The sequence below is a fragment of the Azolla caroliniana genome, unplaced genomic scaffold (genome assembly GCF_043228905.1).
Source record: "Azolla caroliniana isolate FFs.n. ecotype wild unplaced genomic scaffold, voAzoCaro1.0.p SCAF_7, whole genome shotgun sequence".
NCBI lineage: Eukaryota > Viridiplantae > Streptophyta > Polypodiopsida > Salviniales > Salviniaceae > Azolla > Azolla caroliniana.
Genome location: NW_028230442.1, coordinates 22,186,612 through 22,207,636, shown reverse-complemented (window position 1 = coordinate 22,207,636; position 21,025 = coordinate 22,186,612). Strand labels below are relative to the sequence as shown.

The 21,025-nt window shown below is 36.8% G+C and overlaps 1 protein-coding gene and 1 non-coding gene across 2 annotated transcripts; one reads left to right on the top strand and one right to left on the bottom strand.

The window, feature by feature from the left end:
* Nucleotides 1-8,740: 8,740 nt before the first annotated feature.
* Nucleotides 8,741-8,813, bottom strand: TRNAV-GAC (transfer RNA valine (anticodon GAC)). Its single transcript has one exon. It is a non-coding gene; the product is annotated as a tRNA-Val (tRNA).
* Nucleotides 8,814-17,079: 8,266 nt separating this feature from the next.
* LOC147862353 (uncharacterized) lies at nt 17,080-20,947 on the top strand. Its single transcript, XM_087322471.1, has 6 exons — nt 17,080-17,352; nt 18,080-18,222; nt 18,351-18,444; nt 18,591-19,157; nt 19,760-20,097; nt 20,445-20,947. The coding sequence occupies exons 1-6, from the start codon at nt 17,178-17,180 to the stop codon at nt 20,667-20,669; spliced, it is 1,542 nt and encodes a 513-aa protein (XP_087178597.1). The 5' UTR covers nt 17,080-17,177; the 3' UTR covers nt 20,670-20,947.
* Nucleotides 20,948-21,025: the final 78 nt, after the last annotated feature.

Genomic DNA, 21,025 nt, shown 5'->3' with positions numbered 1-21,025 from the left:
GCCTCGGTTGATCAACTCTCGTTGGGGTCGGCTTCCGTTCGGGTCGGAATACCAACCGCGTCATCTTCCATCCAGATTGTATTATGGTTCTTCCTTTCTTGCCGCTATCTGGCTCTTCATCGAACTCTATTGTAGCTTTGTTTTTGGCGTCCTTTTTGGCCATCGTTCCTCCGTATGCGCTGGCTTCGACCCTCATCTCCTCGCCGCCACCTTCCATCTCTCCAGTCTTATGTTCACTCTCGGGCACAACTGTCGAAGTCTCTAGAACCGGTGTGGAGGGATTCCTTTGTCTGTGGCCATCTTCCTCATCGTTGTTTCGGTCCTTCAATTTCCAGCCGCCACCTTCCGTCTCTTGGGTCTTACATTGGTTCTCGGACACAATTGCCCAAGTCTCTAGAACAAATGTGGAGAAAATTTGGTCGTCGTTATTGACGGTATTATCTTGGTCCTTCTCTTCCTTTTCGCCACCATCCGTCTCTTGGGTCTCACGTTGGTTCTCGGACGCAACTGCCCAAGTCTCTAGATGAAGTGTTGGGAAAGTCTCCACATGACCATCCGCCATCGACTCGTTCATAGCCATCTCCAACTCGATATCGTTTTTCGCGGCTAGATCATCAATTACACTAGCCTCGCACTCTTTATCTCCATTGATGCAAGCTTCGATTTGGCTTGTTCCATCTAAAAGGACTACACACTCTTGAAAACAACGCTCGGCCACAATCGAGTCTAGGATCAAACATAGAAAAAACCGGGTAATGTACGCACGACATAGTAAAGAGAAGAGTACACAGGATGTTTACGTGGAAAACCCAAACACGGGAAAAACCACGACAGTCCACAAATTGCAAACTATCACTATGTTACAGTATACAATAGATGAACACAGAGGCAATGACCTCTTGTTCACTGTCTTCGCCATTGGCGGCGGTTACAACAGAGACAACGTCCTCTTCGTCTCTCTCTCTCTCTCTCTCTCTCTCTCTCTCTCTCTCTCTGTACACGGTTGCACTCAAATCTTGGACCAATAAGAATGACAACTACACTAAGTTTGCCCTAAGTCATATTTATACTAATATGACTTTTCGGCTATTTACAAATATAGCCCCAATGGACTCTCAAAAACATATTTACGAATATGTCCCTTCATCCGGTGAGCACTCTTCACCGGGCCTGCATCATCCAGTTGTTGCCGGGCACTCGTCATCCGGTTCTCACCGGGCCTTCCTTGTCGGGTACTCGTCATCCGGTTCTCACCGGGTCTTCCTTGCCAGGTACTCGACATCCGGATTCGGCCGAGGCCGATACTCATCAACATTGTTCTTCTCACTTCCCATCTGGAGGGACCTGTTTCCTAACACCATCATCCGTTGTTTCGAACACGACGCATGTTCCGAAACATTCGACCTCCTTTGAAATGGCCATCATCGTCCTCGAGTCATCATCAATCTTCTTTTCATGTTGGATGTGTTGTTTAGGCATCTCGACTTCTTTAGATGGTTTTGATTTTTCTACGCTTGGTCTTACCAAGTCAATATCATGGAGCCATCGATGACGCATGTCGTCTTGTTGCATGCTTGCTTCACCACGACCCAGTCCGCCACAAGCCCGTTCGCTTGGGTATCATCTTCGAGGAGAGTCCCCAACTCTCATCTATCCTGCATGTCCACAACTTTCAAGAAGTACAAAGTCTTGTCTTCCTCAAGTAGCACTTGGTCCATGGCAGGGAGACAACTAAACATTTGGTCGAATTCGTCGTACACCCTCGAGGCACTCATCTTCTTATTCTTCTTTTCTATCCACTTCATCAAAGCATGTCAAGTCATCCTCGTCAAGTCTTCAGTCGCGAACTCCGCTAATATTGTTTACTCAAACTCGGACCATGTTGTCTTACCTTCTTGAATCTCGATGATGCGTCTTTGGATGTTGTTGGCGACCACTCTCTTGAAACTTGCGATTTGACATGCTTCGGACACGTCCCTTTTATTCATCTCCCTTCTGTATGCATCAAGGAACTCCGTAATGTTCCTTCCGTCAAATTGACCCTCGAATTCAACGACATGATCGACGACCTTTCCCACATTCGCATCGTTGTCTCGAGATCTCATCATTTGTTCGACAATCAACATCATCCTCTCGAACTCTCTCGCTTGATTGCTTGAGGACGCCATCTCCAAGTATCGGTTGATCCTCGATTTGATCCTTCTTACCACCTCTTTCACGTCGGGTTCACCACTTAATTATGTCGTGAAGATCCGTCACTACGCGCGGATCGTGAGGCAAAACCGTCGGGGTTCTGAACCGGAAGGATTCGAAGTTTACGCTAGGTTTGGCGAGAAAGGAATTAAGATAGATTGACAGATAGAGAGAAATTGAGATAAGATAGAACGCTTGATTTAAGATTGAGAGAACAAGGTATATCATCAAAAGGATCACGAATTTTCTTCTTAATATTAATTTTGATTTAAAGTACAAAGCTCTTGATAAGAATTTTTACATTACCAAAATCCCCCTTTTGTCTTTTTCATCCCCTCTTTTATAGATGCCCTCATGCATTTGAGCGTTCACGACATGCATAAAATGCATGTTTGCCATTTGGCACTCATGTATTACATGTGGTGCATGATAACCACGTCACTCATTTTAGCTCTCATGTATGAGAATTTACATGTAAAGTTACAATGATAAAAATATTATCTTAAGATAATGTTTTGGCTTAGTGGTAAGCCTATAGACTCTCAACTTGGAGGTGCAAGGTTCAAATCCACACTTGCACTCCTTGTGTATATATATATATGTATATGTATCCGGTTGTCGGTCCGGTTTTGGTTGGCTAGGCCACACCCAATCATCCAATAGCTTAGTTCAAGTCACCTTGAACTCTCTATGCTCCACATATAGACACAAAGATAATTGTTTTTGCTCTACCTTATATATGGTGAGAACCTTATTTCCTGTCTATGTGGGATATCTCACAGTTTTATTTTTCTCTTCTTCCTTCTTATACTTCACTCCCACATAACTTGTCACTTAGATGTCCGTTTTTTTATGTAGTAAAGCACATTTGAAAGCTCTTGAAGAACTCCATATTTTTGTACTAAGATATTAAACATATTTAAAATAGTATTTTCACTATTATTGTTTTATATGATTTATACTCGATTTCCTATGTTTTATGTGATTTTCACACCATTGCCGAAAATCTTCACGACAACGCCGACTGGGCCGGCTACAAGGCCGACAGACAATCGACTTCCATATTTGTCTTCTCCCTCGGCAATAGAGCTATTTCTTAGAGTAGTAAAAAGCAACCGACAACCGCACTGTCGAGCACAGAAGCAGAATACAAGGGTGCAACCTATGAAGCCGTTTGGCTTAAGAGGATTCTTAAGGATCTTGATGTCTCCATCAACGATCCCATCTTCCTTTACTATGACAACATGGGCAGTACCCACCTGGCTAGCAACCCAATCTTCCACACTCGGACTAAGCACATTGAGGTGGACTATCATTTCATCCAAGAACGTGTCCTAGCTAGCAATGTCGATCTGCAATACATCAACACCAACCTGCAAACAACTGACATCTTCACAAACACCATGGGAGCTGACAAGCTACGGTAGTTTACAATGAACCTAGGCCTCTTGACCGCCAACCAGCCGAGCTCAAGGGGGACTAAGGAGTCGCCACCCAACATGAAGTCGAACGAAGCAGTGAGTCAACCATCCACAACCGAAGTCTGGGCCGACTACCAAAGCCAACTCGAAGACCAATCCATACCCAAGTTGACTATCCGGTGATCGGAAGTTGTGTTTGAAGGGGCATGTTGAGTATCAAACTCAACTTCCATAGTGTGGGAACACACCTTAGGAATAATGAAGTGTGTGAACACCCCACCACTTTGTATCATAACTAATGTGTCATAGGAGTTAAGTTCTACGACACATAGTTACTTGGTAGTTAAGTCTCCACCTCCTTCCTAAGAGGTGGTTGTAGTAAGAGAATATAGAGAGATGGTGACTACATAAGCACCTTCTCCTCTTCTTTGTAATAGTTGGTTGTCTTTCCTTGTTAATACAGTTTTTTTGTTTTCTGCATACCTTGTGTTTCTCTCTCTCTCTCTCTCTCTCTCTCTTTCTCTCTCTCTCTCTCTCTCTCTCTCTCTATCATACACACACACACACCTCCTTCCTAAGAGGTGGTTGTAGTAAGAGAATATAGAGAGATGGTGACTACATAAGCACCTTCTCCTCTTCTTTGTAATAGTTGGTTGTCTTTCCTTGTTAATACAGTTTTTTTGTTTTCTGCATACCTTGTGTTTCTCTCTCTCTCTCTCTCTCTCTCTCTCTCTCTCTCTCTCTCTCTCTATCATACACACACACACACATCTCTTCTGTCACACAAAATCACACCCGATTCTTTACACAATTCGACTACTTCTACATGAAATGGGTTCATTTTTATTACATTGTTTAAAGTCTATTTTTCCTCTTAGTTCCTTCTTTTCCCATTTAGACTTTAAACAAAGGTGCCACGCACCTATATATCACTTGTGTTTGTTGGCCTTATGCATATTGTGTTTCAAGGGGGTTCACACCTTGTGTTTATTGGCATTCCACATACTATCAAGGGTTCATGCATGTTATGCACACATAACGTAGGTGAGGGTAGGTCACTAATATTTACATAAGTGAAGGGTATGTTTACTAATGTTAGAAAGGGACTAATATGATTTGATAGAATGAATGATAAGTGCATGCACTATCATGATCTTGACAACCAATGAATTGAGAGTCTTTTAGAAAGGCACGTCTATTCAAAGGGCCTAGGAAGAGGTATAAATATGAGGCCTAGCTACTCCCATAAAACACAATAAAGTCGAAAGGTTGCCATCTTAAGGCATCGGTAGTGCAGTTAGGCTTCTGTCGTGACAATCGTGTTATCTCTTCCGATATTCAGAGGTATGAAATGTCTATGGTAGGTTGGCTATGTCTTGATCATATCTCGAGGATGGTCGGGTGGAACGGGTTCTCTGTCTAATCTATTTACCTTTGTTTCGGTCTATTAATTAGTCATAGACTCTTAATATGGTATCAGAGTGTTTAGTAACAAGGCTCATCATGCTCTTTTTTTGTTGTTTTGATGTTTCTGTGTGAGAGATGAGGATCTAACAAGGCTCATCATGCTCTTCTCAAGATCAAAACAACATTCCAAACCCGATAATTTCTTTTTCGATATCTCTCTTCTTTCCTATGAGGCGTCATTCTTGGTCGAATGAAATTTGGATTATGATTTATTTTCTTTCTTTCTTCTTTGAGTTGCATGACATGTTTTGTATTGTGTGCGATGATTGTGCATGGGGCCGCACGTGTTTGCACTACACTCACCTCATGGCCCTTTTGCATATTGCGTTGTATATGACACTCTCACCTCTATTGAGCCATCTATTAGTCAATTCTATGGGATGTTGTGGTCTTCATGAGGTGCCTATTCACTACCTTAGGGCATGTTTGATGTTTCATATACTTATTTGATTATTGTTATTGTTATTATTTTCTAATTACACAATTTGTCTTCCCACTTTCTTAAGATTTTCTTATAATTTTCATCTACCGACCCACACTTAACTCTCTTTTTTACCCTTAATTGTCATGTTCATAGATTGACCCATGCATAATATTCGTGGTATTCGACATCCGTAATATTCGCGATATTCAACAATATAAAACGGTCCCGAGAATATTATAAAACCATTCGTTTACATATACATGTGCACACATACATATATCATATATGTATATACATAGATTGACACATGCGTGATATTCGTGATATTCTCCATGCGCAATATTCTCCATATTCGAGAATATAAAATGGCCCCAAGAATATTAGAAAACCATTCATTTTTCAAAATAAATATAAAATATTTATTTATTTATTTAAATAAATTTATTTCACCAAAAAAGACAATTATTCATTAATAAATTATAGTGTCAAGAGAGTTTATGAAACTTATTTTAATTAATCAATCAATTAATTAATTTTTTAAAAATCGAATATTTTTATATTTATTATACAAATATAATTAGTATGAACTTGACGATATGATTGGTTTGAAGTACTATTTTTAATGTCAAAATAAAAATATGCATAAATTTTGAGGGAATAAAAAGTGAGAAATTAATGAGCCTTTATTTTATTTTTTTTATTTATTAAAAATAAAACGAATACTTATAACTTATAAGTTATACATTTATTATAAAAATTTAATAGTGTCAAATCCTCAAGTCCCTCTTTTATTATCCCTATTTATTGTCAAGTTCCTTTTTTTTATCCTAGGAAATTTAAAAAAACTGATTTATTTATTTTTTTTGAGTTAAACGAATACCTGACCACCCATTCGTATTCGTTTGCATTCGAATGGGAAACCCGACGAATGCGAATATGTCAATCTATGTGTATATATATACACATACATATATGATATATACATATACACAAATACATACATGTGTATACACACACATATATCACTCATATATGTATATACACACATACATCAATAATTAATTAAGTCACTAATATCATAATTAATTAATTCACTTAAACATTAATTGACTCACTAATACATTAATTAATTTACTAATATTGTATACATATCTTAATTCATTAACAAATTAATTAATTAATTGAAAAATATTAGTTAATTAATTAGGGCTTCTACTAAACTTAGCTAAACTTAGGGTTTTAGTGAAAGCCTGAGTTTGGAGCTGAGAACAAGATGTAGGATTAGAATAGAGAATGAGAGGGAGTCACGGACACGGGCTCAAAAGAAAGAAATATTATCGAAATTAGGACTATGAGATAGATTAGGGCTTTCAGCTGAAACCCTAATTTTCTGGCCGAGAACAATATGCAGAGGGAAGCAAGGGTAGCACGCACAGGGAGGGAGTAGGGTGAGGCTTCCTCACTCGCTACTCGTTGTTCGTTCACTCGCTCACAGGAAAAAAAGAACATTTTATTTTTTATTTAAAAAAAAAAACAAATATATTTACATGCATTCATATTCCTATTCATATGGATTCATGGGGCAGGCCCCATGAATGCGAATATGTCAATCTATGGTCATGTTCATATATACTATTTACGTGTGTTTACCTATGGTGTAACAATTCCATGTAGAATATTTTTTCGTATTGAGTGGGCATCATGCCGCTTTTTGAACACTTTTTCTGAAGTGTTATCTAGGTTTAAGTCATGTAATCGAGCCTTAGAACTTGATTAAAAACACATGATTTCACCTATGATATTTTACACATCGATTTGAGTACTACATCTTTGCGCACAACAATACCGCCACTTGTATTGATCAATGTGTGGCCTTGTGGCCGCAATTATGCCAATCACTATCACAATATTTGGATAGATATGTGCATACATAGCACCCTCCATTTATTTATGGCATTTTTTAGTTGGTAACACATGGTTTTTTGAACCTTGTTTCATCACTTCTAGGCTCGTATAGGTAGTGACTTATTTTTAAATCTTTTTCATAACATTTGCTTGTAACTCGCAAAACTACAACACTACTTGCGAGTGCGCTTGTTTTTGCACGTAATACATTTTCTCAACCATACCAATACATCCTTGCACATAGGTGAGGGTAGGTCACTAATATTTACATAAGTGAAGGGTATGTTCACTAATGTTACAAAGGGACTAATGTGATTGGATAGAAAGAATGATAGGTGCATGCACTATCATGATCTTGACAACCAATGAATGGAGAGTTTTTTAGAAAGGCGCGTCTATTCAAGGGGCCTAGGCAGAGGTCTAAATACGAGGCCTAACTACCCTCATAAAACACATTAGATCGAAACATTGTCATCTTAAGACACCAGTGGTGCAGGCTAGGCTTTCGTCGCAACAATTGTGTTATCTCTTCCAAAGTATTAGTCATGCTAATATTCAACGGTATGGGAGGACAATGGTAGGTTGGTTGTGTCTTGATCATAGCTCTGGTGTGGTCGGGTGGAACGGGTTCTTCTATCCAATCTGTTTACCTTATTTCATTCCGTTAATTAGTAATAGACTCTTAACAATGCACCTACACATCACTTGTGTTTGTTGGCATTATGCATGATGTCTATCAAGGGGTCCCACCACCTTGTGTCTATTGGAATTCCACATACTATTAAGGGGCCATGTGATGGCCACATTACTTGTGCTCGTTGGCATTCCACATACCCGTTTTAGGTGTAGAACCAATGCTCATCGTGTTTGTTCCTTATACCTAGCAATTAAATGATATTTTTTTTCGTTCTATTATTACATCGATAATCCTAGCAGAGTATCACACTTGTCCACAATAGCAATAGAGGTTATATGTTCATTGTTCAACAAGATTGTTCAAAAGGAATATTTTTGTAGATGCTACAATACCTAAACGAGGTTTGTGAGTGCTTGGAAATGGAACTTGTGGTGGGGTGAGCCATAAATGCCATTTAAAGTTAAAAGGCTAACTGTATGAGACAAATTACAAGCTGTTGAAGTTCGAAAAGATAAAAACTTGACAACGATATGCTTGAACTATGACCATTGCTTCAATTTACGCTTATCCTTCTTCTCCATTCATTCAATCATGCATAAAATTTAAAATTTAAAAGTGAACAATTGAAGTAGATAAAAAATCTAACAAGATATAATTTGAGTGAACCAAATTGTTCAAAAAGAAACATATCTATGGGAATGCAGGGTTTCGAACCCTGTACATCTTGCACGTCAAGCAAGTGCTCTACCAATTGAGCTACATCCCCTCAACCAATACAAGTAAAATCTCATAATCTTTTCTCTGGATAAACCAATGACTCCTCAAAAGTCAATTCATCGATACGTAGTTGTTTGCCGAAATACCTATAATATTCTCAAAAATCCCCAAAACAATTTGTGTTCTCACAATACCCCTATTACCATGACAATCAAACTTCAAACACCACTTATTGATACATCTTGATGGAAATTCCATGCTATAGTTCAGTAACAAAACAATGATCATTTGATATGATTTATCCCAGTGGTAAACATATCTCCATTATATATGCGGAGAAGGATTTGATTTGACAATTATCAAATAGGAAGGAAAAATATTTCATTTTACTATTGTCTTTCACCTAGACTATTGGATGGTGTACCATCATATTTTATCCTTGAGGACAATAATAAAATCTATCTAGCTCTCAAAGGACACTATATTATTATATCAATTACATGGGCATGAACTCAAGTGGTGCATGCATGGAGCCATTCATATTTCTAACATGGCTAGGATATTGCATTTGATTCGTAAAGCTCAACTATTGTTCAAGCCATCTTCATCACTTTAGATTTTTAATTTGATCACCAACTCTCTATGGTTATTTTCGAGCTTCCAACTTTACATCATCCTAGATCATGATCGGTAATTTACAATGCTTTGAGAAGTCAAAGAATTCCATCATCTAAAAGCTTCTACATGTGTCCATATATTTTGCAAGATGCCGATCAATGAAATTTAAGACGAAAATTTCAAAATAAGAATTATGTATGTTACTCATCGAAACCATGCATATTGGCATGTGGCAATCAAGAAACCTAAGATTAGAAATGAGTTAAAGAGAAACGAAGAAATGAAAAGAATTTGAAAATGTTAACTCGCTCCATCTACAAAAGTTCAGGCAATCATATCTATCTAATGCCTTTTCCACCTCGCTAAAAGCCTTTTCATCCCTCTAAAACTCTTTTCTTCTCTCTGACCTTTTTCTCTTTGCAAAACCCTTTTCTTCTCTCTAAAATATTTTCCATCTTTTATGCATTTTCTTGATGGGTGACCCTTGACCAAAGCTTCAAAATCTTGTGATTTTATGCCTCTAAATTGTTTTACAAGGGCTAACTTGTACCAATTAGCATTGTCCTGCATTAGAAAATATTGAATCTATAAGGGCATGTTAGAAAGAAAAGAAAGGAAGTGATTTCAGCATGAAGGGAGTGTGGTTAAGTAAGAATATGTGGCCTACATCCCATAGCCCCCAAATAAAGGCGTATCCATTTTGCCCAACTATCTCTTCAGGAAAGTCCTTATTTTCTGCCCTTCCTTTATGAGATATCTCTGCCTCTATAAAGTCCACAAGTCGATCAAAGTTAACAGACATACCTTTGACATTGACACATGTTTCTAGAAGAGTAGCACCCGCGAATGTGGCACTTATGCCCTATTGAAAGTTGTTGCTTTGGATCTTTTTATACTTGATGGGCTTTATGAATTCTCTCACAATAGAAATGCTTACTAATCAAGTACAAATATTGACCAAAAAATAAGAAAACAAGTAAACAATTATAATTCTCTTATTAGATGCCCAATTTCTTATTTGATGTATTGCAACAACCAATGATCCTTTAGCTTTGAACCATTATGTTGTGTTCGTAAGACCCTCTTTCATTAGTGTCTTAGATCCATGACGATGAAGAACTCTATTTTGCATACTTACGTCTAATCCTCAAATAAATCTCTTGCAACTATAACAACACAATACATGTACAATGTTTTGATTTGGCATTATACATATACACTTTAGGTATCCCCCAACAAATGGTTGGTGGTTATAGATGATGAGGTTACCTTGTTGAAATTCTAAAATTTATTGGTAGCTTGCTTGTGATTTGCAACATTAACGATTGGGCTCAAGAATTGAGCAATAGGTTTGATGTTGCATTAATTATATAACATAGCTTGAGATAATGCATCCTAACGACTTGCTCCTAAAATGGTTTTACATTCTTGTCACTAACATGTTATCCATATTTCATAACACAAGGAGCAAAAATAAGGATATTACTTTTTCTTTTTCTTTTCTTTTTTGTCCATAAAGATTTCCTTCATTTGCATTAAGAAAAGCGTCGGAGGGCTACAAAGATGTAAAATCAGAGAGTATTATATACAAAAGAAATGGTCAGGGCAAGGACCAAGGGTGATGATATTTCCATAACGGTCATTGAGAGGAGACTGTGAACATAGGCAACTTCCTCCATAATTGCAGTAATTTTTTCCTTTTCTTCAAAACAACCTCTGAAGAGCCTGGCATATTGTCGTATTGCCCCCGCACAATCGTCAATAAACACCCCCATAATTCTGGCAATATATCTGAGAGAAGAGGAATTATGGAATCATATCGTCTTTTACAACGATACTTCCATAATATCCATAATGTAATGGGTATATACATGGGTACATAGGCATTTGCTTGCGAGGTTGGTGAAAAAGGGAGACAACAATTAGATGTTTGTTGATGACTGTCATAGCCTCTGGAGCATCATCTGTTTCATACAACAGGAGGCTAGAATGGAGAACCCCCTTATCGTTGATCCCCAAGAGAAGAGGCAACCTACATTAATTGTCAAGAATAAAGGGAGAACTTTATTCCATACTTGTTGGGCTAGTAAGCATGACCAAAGAGCATCCTTGGTAGTTTCCTGCATGTCATTGCAATAACAACATTGTCTAAGACTAGTTGCCACATCTCTGTTCAATGACTGACCTACTAGTAGTGTTGCATGTAGTAAAAGCCATCGGAAGAGAATATATTTGGTTGGGCCGTTTCCAATATGCCTTCAAATGAATGCTTGAAACACCCCACTTATTCTAGTGATTTTGAGTTGCAGGAGTTGGAATATTCTTAGACCATGAGTATGGTTTTGCCAAATTTCATATTGTACTGAAAGACTGAAACTTTCTGCAATGGATCCATCATTGGATTGGTCCAGAACCATCCCCTAGAGTCCTGTCATGGACACACCAACCCTAGACTACGAAAAAGCCCGGATGACGAGGCTACGACTAATAAGGTTACAAATGTGGAACTCGACGTGATGAGGCTAGAAACTTGGGAAGTTGGGAGCGACGAGATGAGGAACTTAAGACGCTAGGAACAATACAAGAGCATAAAGACAAAAATGTAAATCAAGGAGAGAAGATGGGGCTAAACAAGAATACTAGATTGATGTGTCAATGACTAGTGTTGAATCCCCTGAAAGGGATCAAGGAGATTACAAGTATTTATACATGTTTGTGGGCTCTACATGTAGTTCCATGCATAAACCCATTTTCATGCAAAAGCTTATGGAGGTTTTTAGAAGCTTCTAAAAACTCCTAGAACTTGGAATAGATAATCTACTAACATATGCATAACATGGCTATGTAGTTGGATGTGTTGGTTAGAACAAAACACTTGACTATATGCAAGAGGTGAAGAGTTCGAATCTTGACATAATTGTTGTCATGTTCGTGACAGGTCCCACATTAGTCTATCGATTGGTGCTCATGCATATCCCATAAATGAGATATTTAACAGTTGTGGATTTACCCTAATTGGCATAATGAGCAATGAGCAATACACCCTAATTGGCACAATGAGCAATGAGCAATACAGACTGCACAAATTCCATTCCTTTAACATAAAGCATCATGCCATTCATAAGGCATCCAAATTAAGAAAATAAGGATATTGCTCGTTAAGAGTCAATGGAATAAAATGGATTCAACCATAAGAACACAATACTTAAAAAAAGCTATTTGAACGTCTATATCCAATTCCATTCCTTTAACATAAAGCATCATGCCATTCATAAGGCATCTGAATTTAGAAAATAAGGATATTGCTCGTTAAGAGTCAATGGAATAAAATGGATTCAACCATAAGAACACAATACTTAAAAAAAGCTATTTGAACGTCTATATCCAATGACCATAGTGATAGAGTGCATTTCATTGAACAAATAAAAAAAATTTAGCACAAGAATTTGATGCAATCAAAGGAATCTCAACTTTCATTCGAACAATTAAGAGTCCTTAACGGTCATATTTTATCATAATTCCAAATGAAAAAGTTTTTGTAAGTGAGCGTATAACCTAGTGAAGACATCAAAATACATCATGGTTACATACAATAAATTGGATCCACCAATTTGTCAAAGCTATCATGAGAGGTTGTGGTATTAAAAGGGGATAAGGTTAGATTATTATGATGTAAACAATGGATTGAAAGAAGGTCACTTACTATGTTAATATATTTGTTTATTGTAGATTCGTCATACGGTTGACCATTTCTTATCTTAATGTACGGCACAAGTCAAGCATAAGATAAAAGTGAGAATTATTGTCATAATAAGATTTTGTAACAAGATTGCCATTTCTCTACTCATAGAAACATTTTCACAAAAATAAACTAAACAACCACTTGCTGACTTAGTTATGGATTGACTGATTCTAGAGGAAGGACATTTCTATTGGTCAATCTATTAATAAGTCAAACCTTAAAAGATTTTGCACCTCACATAGTCATAAAATATGAGTTTCATGTACTTGCATGGCAACCTCACTTTTTTCTTTTCATGTGAGCTTGATGCAAAACTAGCAATTTCATCACTTTACGTTCATTTGTTGAGAGATTGAAGAAGGTGAGGCGACGACATACTAACATGCATGCCATTACTTTTTTGGCAATTATATTATGGCAGATGGATGGCGAGGACTTAGGAGGTTGAGACATGTGCGTCGTTTGTTTATGGTCTACTCAATTTCAATGGTACAATACAATGCCAAAAGACAGTTAGGATTAGGAAGGATTCTCATTCGAGCAAAACATACAGACAGATGCAAATTTCAATTCTCACAAGAATGGGCCGAAGTAGAGATCGACCCTAGAGACATCATACCACACATCATGAAAAGATAATGCTACCGAACTTCGACTTATGCGATGAATGCATTCGACTAGCAGCAATTGCAACGAGAAACGGGAGCAGGCGGGTAGCGATCTAGAAATAGAGCAGGCAGGTAGCGATCTCAATTTCCCCCGGGGATGACAAAGATGTGGGGGTGATGCCCAAGACATCATGACATGTGGAAGTGGTACAAATACATACTACAAAAGGGCTTGACTCATGATGTAGAGATCAATAACATAAGAATAAACACGTGTTTCGATTGTTCGCAGGAGTGCAAGGAGGAGTGCAGAGGCGTGATCGAAGACCAGGGATACATCCTACCTGCATGCATATACAAACATGACAAACAAAGGCAGTCTCTCCAAGAGTCACATGGTTTGGCTTGACTTAGCTTGACTTGGCTTGACTTAGCTTGACTTGACTTAGCCTAATTGAGAGCCAGAGCCATAGAGATGGATATAGAGCCCTTGCAAGACAAATTGCATGGATTTGACTCATGGTATTGACCTTCTCTCTCTCTCTCTCTCTCTTCTCTCTCTCTCATGTTTTGCATTGCACCTAAAAAAAAACACCTCAAAAAAGATACTCTTTCAAACCCTTTTACTCTGTCTCTGTCTCTGTCTCTCTGTCTCTCTGTTTTTTGGTTGCTCTGTTCTCCTCTACTCTGCTCCTCAGTCAGAAAAGCCCTAATTTCCTTCGCCATCGCCATCCCTACCTCCAACACAACCGATCAGGTACGCTTTCTTCCTCCCCCCCCCATCTCTCTATTCGCCCATTAGCCCCTTCTTCTCTTCCTCTGTTATTTAGGTTTAGTAATTTCTATTTTCCCTTTCTTCTTTCCCCTTTCTGCAATTAAAATTCCTGAGGCATATCATGCTGGAGATGCAACTGCGTGCTGGAGAGAGATTGAGGTTTACTTTCTCAGAGATTTGCAGCTTCTCACTGCGATTTAAGATTTCTCAGACCTTTGGTTTGATCGCGATTTAGGGATTTCAGGTATTTCAGAGATCAACGATGTAGGGTTTCTAAGATATTGAGGGGCTTTCAGAGACTTAGGGGCTTCTCAGCGACCGGGTTTTAAATATTTCAGAGATTAGAGATTTAAGGGCCCTCAGAGATTTAGTGATCTCTAACAATCGAAAATTTCTCCGTATTTCTAGGGCTTCCCCATAAATCTAGAGGGGTTCCTGAAAATTTTGGGTATTCAGCAATGTGAGGGCTTCAGTATTGGGTATTGGATTTTGTAACAACCTAGTGGCTTCTCTGCAATTTAAGGTCCCTCAGAAAATTTAACATTTTTCCAGTGTTATAGAGTTCCTGAGTGATTTTATGATTTGTTACGATGTATGTGTTTCCTGCGATTTAGGGTTTCTTAGTGTGAATTAGAGGTTTTCAATGATCTAGGTTTTTTCTGATATTTTATGGTTTTTCAGCGATTAATGAGTTTTAGGGATTCAAGATTCGTGAGAAATTTATGTTTATTTTAGAGATTTGGATTTCTTCTCAGTGATTTAGGTTTATTTTCTGTTATTTCCTGGAAAATCCTGCTATTTATGCTTCATAGCTACCTCATGACACAGTTTTAGCTAGCATATTTCTGATTTTCTAGTTCAAATCAAATTCCTAGGGTTTTGAGGAAGTTAAAATATTAGCGTATTGAATTTGGGTAGCTTACATGGAGGGAGACCTTTGTTGGTGTCATTTATTGATTTCACTTCAAGTAGAAGTAAATTAGTTCTCTGTTCACATTTGTTCTTTGCGGCATCCTTGAGAAGTTGGTTTTTGTACGTCATTTCGCTTGTTGTAAAATACTTAGCATACAATACGTGTACAATGTTTATGCTAAGTATTTTAAAATTATTCTACCCTTTATTAAGAAATACTTAGAATACATAAAATATGTAGAATATGACAAGTACTTCTTATATTTATATTGCATCTAACAAATTTTTTTATTAACTTTGAATGGTTTAATCTCACAACATCATTAAAGTATCACATAAAAACTTCATATACTGAAGGAATTGCGCCAAAAAGTTTCTCAATGAAGAGATCATTTCATCTCAAAAGAATTTCTTAGGCTAAATGATACTAATAATACATTTTTTTATAATATCTATTTTTAAGAAACGTAAAATACTTGTTAAATGTATAGAATATTTATTATATATTAAATACGTGGAACTATTTAAAATAGCAGTTTTGAAATGTAGAATATGTGTTAAATACTTCTATGCATTTTTAAACTATGGTCATTTCTCTTTCTTAGTTTTTTTGTCCAATTTTTTCGCCTCACATTCTGAGTTCAATATTTCCTAGTATAGTTTTTTTTTGCTACGTCTGATGTATTTGTTATGTAACATGTTTGTCTATGTTTCTATTCAGTTCTAGTATCTCTCATTAATCTAATTCAGTGATGTTTTTAGCTTTTAATGTGCATATTAATCTAGTCCGTTTTGCTCAGTTACCCTGATTTTGAACCCTTCAATATTTTCCACTTTAGGGCTTTAGTATTTTCAAAGTTTGGTCATAATATACTCATTGTTAAGTCTTTAAAATGATTGTTTATCCTCCATTTTATGTCTTTAAAATCCATAATTAAGTTGTTAATGTGATCAATTATGATAATTTTAAAGCCATTTATCTTATCATTTTTACTAATTTCTATTAGGTCTTCAATCTACTCATTCCTAAATCACTAATCTACTGAACTTTAGGTCTTTACTATTCTCATTTGTTAGGCTGAACCTCAATTTTTAGGTAGAGATATCTGTGCATCCCAGGTCCTTTATTGCTGCACGTTTCTGTGCATTTTTCTGGTCATTATCTTGCTCATTTTGAGGTCCTTACCCTGCTAATTTATACTTGTCGTTAGGTCTTTAGTCTCCTTGTTTGATGTCTCTAACCACCGTGATTCTACTTGCTTTGATCCCCTAATATGGTCATCTAGGTGCCCAAATTTTAGGTCTTTAATCTGATTAGTTTTAACTATATTTAGGTTATCAATTTGCTTCTTTTTTATCTTTAATCTGCTTATTTATGATCATTTATGCTGTTTTTGGTATTTAACTCCTCATTGTAGTTCAAGAATGCACAATTTCTGCGTATTTTGATGTCTTTTGTCTTGTGTATTTATGATCATTTTAATGTTTTTAATTAGCTTGTTGTCTTCAATCTTCTTGATTTTGCTCCTTTGAAGTCTTTAAATTGCTCATTTTTTAAAGTGCTTCACATGCACATTTATACTTATCATAGGTCATTTCTACATTTCCTTTTTCTTTTGCACTAGTTCTGCTAGACTGATGTCATTCTATTGGACTGCAGAAATAAAACTTTCCTTTGCATAGAAAACGTAGGTTTTCATAGTGCTCGACATCACAGGAAAATGATTGTAAACAACTGACCTTTTTAAGGAGCAAAGTATGAAGATTAAATCTAGGAAAGCTTCTAAAAGAGCTGGGGCTGAAGATGGCACTGTGAACCTTTCATTGAAGAAAGGCAGAGATAGTAGGAATGCTTTGGATCTTCGGAGGAAAACAGCAGAAGTAGCATTGATAACATCATCAGCATCATCAGCTTCAAAGAAAAAGCAATCGGGTTGGAATAATCCCTGGTCTTTCTTTATATATGACGTTTAATTTTGTGACTAAATTATAATTTCTTATTTGCATGTTCATATTTCGAGTGTCACATATATGAGGTTAGATCATTATCTCTTCTACCGAAAGGGTTTCTTGTAGGAATATCTGCATTATAATATGCTTGTTTAAAGTGTAATATCTCAAAGTCATATATATGATGTCTGGGCGTTATTGCGTCTACCATAAGTGTCTGAGGTAGGAATATTATTCCTATTATAATTTATGGTTCGAAATTATTTATGATGTTATTGCTATTATCTGCTATAGTCAAAGAGCCTTTAGTAGGAATATTCCCATTATAATGTGTGGTTTGTGTTTTAATATCTCAAAGACAATACTTATGATTTTTAACTAGTAGTCTCTTAAATATAAGGCACTCTTGTCGGAATTTCCTTTCATAGGTTCATGATTTTGGGTTAGTTTATCCAAATGCATACATTTGATGTTCATGTTGCTTTTGCTTATGCATCCAGGTCTTCGGTAAGAATATCTGTGTTATAATTTCTTTTTAATGGGTTAACTTTTCTATGGGGCACACACATATAGGATTTTACATTGATCTCTTCTACCAAGAGGGTCTCTAGTTTGTGGATATCCTTACTAATATATAATATCGAGTGTGGGTTAATATTTTTCAAAAGGCACATGTATGATGTTTACATTATTATATTTTCTGTCAACAGGGTGTCAGCTTGTCTCAGACAATCAGTCTTTGGCTAGAGCAAAAACAAAGAAGGGTTCTGATGCTCGACCAAATGATAATGATGCATGTCATGACCTAAGGCTAGCATTTCCTAGTATTAATGGAGCATCAGCAGAGCACAATGTAAGTAGTTTTTTTTAATTGGTCAAACGATGTCAACATAGATTCTGAACTTTTCCTTTTTCATCTTATCATGATATTCAGAACATGCTGTAGTTAGTGATCTTATGTTTTTCTGGCTTGTTTTTTAGGGTGTTTCTACAACATTAGATACAATATTTTCCCCTGTTTTTCATTTGTTTAAGGACGTGAATGGGGAGGCTGGAAACAGTTGCACAAGCAGCGGTATGATCATTCTTTTGATCTCTAATATTTCTCTTCCTCCATATACACACATCTGATACTTTTCTTAGGTATGATGGTTATCTTAGATTGCTTCTCTTTTTTGACTGATTTAAACTGTATGTTTCATGCGTTTTTACCCTTTTCAGTTGAAGTGGCAGACACTTCAGATGAGAAACCTGAAGACATGGATGTTAGACATGACTTTGGAATTGATCTTAAAACTTTTGTTGTAATGAATCATGGTTCCAATAAAGAACTCGAAAAATTGGTCTCTTCAGATTCTGTGGTTGTAGACACATATCCATCATCAGGGAATGACCATACCAACTCCGTTGCAAGTAGTGCTGATGAAGAAGTGATTGGCACACATGTAGCTTTTGATGTAGGTGTGAATTGCATGGAATGGTCTCTAGAGGTTGAAAATCGAAATTCAGAGCAGACTGCAGAGTGCATGGAAGATGGATTATATGATTCTGAAGGATCTTCATTATATCTGGCCATTCAACAAACTAATGCTTTGGATGGTAGTAATGAAAAATCTCGACAAGTCGAGAACGTAGCTGAGGAAGATGATCTAGATGACTTTGATCCTTACCTTTTCATCAAACATTTGCCAGATCTTTCAGAAGTAATATTGTCAAGCCGCTCCCCTGTGTTGCTTCCTAAACAAACACGACGTTGTCCACCTATTACACTTGTCTTGGACCTTGATGGTAATATAGTGTTTCATGTATGCTAATTTTTTTAGTTAAAAAAATAGGGGAAAACCACATACAATACCGCTAGCTTTTAGCATATTCGCTTGAACACCCTCGGTTACCCAAAAACTAGCAGAATACCCCTCACTTTTTCAAATTCACCAAAGTGCCTGTAAGAATATTTAATTTGGCCCTAACTAGTGTTTCACAAGGTAAGTTTGCCAATTATCTAGCCTATTAATTGCTAAGAAGAGGCAAACTAATTAATTAGCATATGAATTGATAGCCTATGAATTGCTATCCTATAGGCTATCAATTTGAATCGGATGCCAAATTAAACTGATTATATTGCTAATTATGCTCTAGTAATCTCTGATAAAACCCAATAAAACTAATGTGTATTTGGGTTATTTAAATCCTGTAGTGGTATTCAGGGGGGATTTTCTGGCAATCTAAAAAAAGGCGATGGAATATGATGGAAATATGCAATAAAGTTGGGGGTGTATTGGTATTCTTTCTGAGAGAAAAGTAAAATAAACTCGGTATTTTATGCATTAACTAGCTGGATTTGCATCAATGCATTTTATAAATAAGAATTTTTTTTTTTCTTGATCCAGAGACCTTGGTTCATTCCACATTAGAGTATTGTGATGATGCGGATTTCACATTCCCTGTGAGTTTCAATTCACAAGAGTATACCGTGTTTGTGAGGCGAAGACCACATTTGCAGACCTTTATGGAAAGGGTCGCGCAAATGTTTGAAATCATAGTTTTTACGGCTAGCCAGAGTGTTTATGCCGACCAGCTACTCAATATGTTGGATCCGAAAAGGAGATTGATTCGGCATCGTGTTTTTAGAGATTCTTGTGTGTTTGTTGAAGGCAATTATTTGAAAGACTTGACTGTGTTGGGTCGTGATCTATCCAAAGTGGCCATTGTTGACAATTCTCCTCAGGTATTTTCTGAAAAGTGTGGATATATTTAGAAATTTGAAAACTCTTGGATTATTTTTGGGAGTTTGTGAAGAACGAAGGATATTCTGAGAAATTTTCCTTTAAATATGTAGAAAGTAAAAATGGGTTTTGAAATGCTTCACCGGAAAATTTCATGTCATGGTTGTATTTATTAATACTATAAGAGTGATAAATGAACAATGAAAGATTTATTTAGTGCGTGTAATTAATTTGAAATATGTCACTTTCGAAATTCATGTATCATGGTTGTTTTTACTATGATGGTTGTCACTTCTAGGAGTGATAAATGAGCAATGAAAGATGTATCTTGTGCATATGTTGTTCACAGGCTTTCGGCTTCCAAGTTGACAACGGCATTCCAATAGAGAGCTGGTTTGAAGATAAATCTGACAATGCCCTTTTGGGGCTACTACCCTTTCTAGAGACATTGGTCGGGGTAGATGATGTGCGACCAATTATAGCAAAAAAGTTTAACCTCCGGCAGAGAATAGCAGCAGCCATGGATCCCCCTATTAGCAATCATCGAGGTGATCCTCTGGAACGAAGTGTATAAGCAAAATTCAGTGAGAAAGCAATAATTTCATTTTATTCTCTCAAAAAATATTTGGAAGGTTCGTATGTTGCTTTTGGAGCGATGATCTTCTAGACAAGAAAAGAACTTACATCTCAATTTCATGTAAAAAATTGTAGATGATGCCCATAGAGAGATATAGCTAGGTGAGTACTTCTAGGAAAATTTAACAATAATGTAGATTAATCTTGACCAAGGGAATAATAGCTCGTTCATTGTTGTATTTTGGCTTTTTCCCAATGGAACATATGGACCTTTCTTAACATTATCTATCTATATTATATTACACTGATGTATCATGCCTGACTGTGAGTGGTCATGGATGTGATTTATAGATA

What these genes read in the sequence shown, in the direction of transcription:
- LOC147862353 (XM_087322471.1), top strand. Translation starts at nt 17,178, where the DNA reads ATGAAGATTAAATCTAGGAAAGCTTCTAAAAGAGCTGGGGCTGAAGAT. An exon ending in GAGCATCAGCAGAGCACAAT is followed by an intron (nt 18,223 to 18,350) that starts GTAAGTAGTTTT and finishes CTTGTTTTTTAG; the next exon opens with GGTGTTTCTACAACATTAGA. An exon ending in TTGTTGACAATTCTCCTCAG is followed by an intron (nt 20,098 to 20,444) that starts GTATTTTCTGAA and finishes TGTTGTTCACAG; the next exon opens with GCTTTCGGCTTCCAAGTTGA.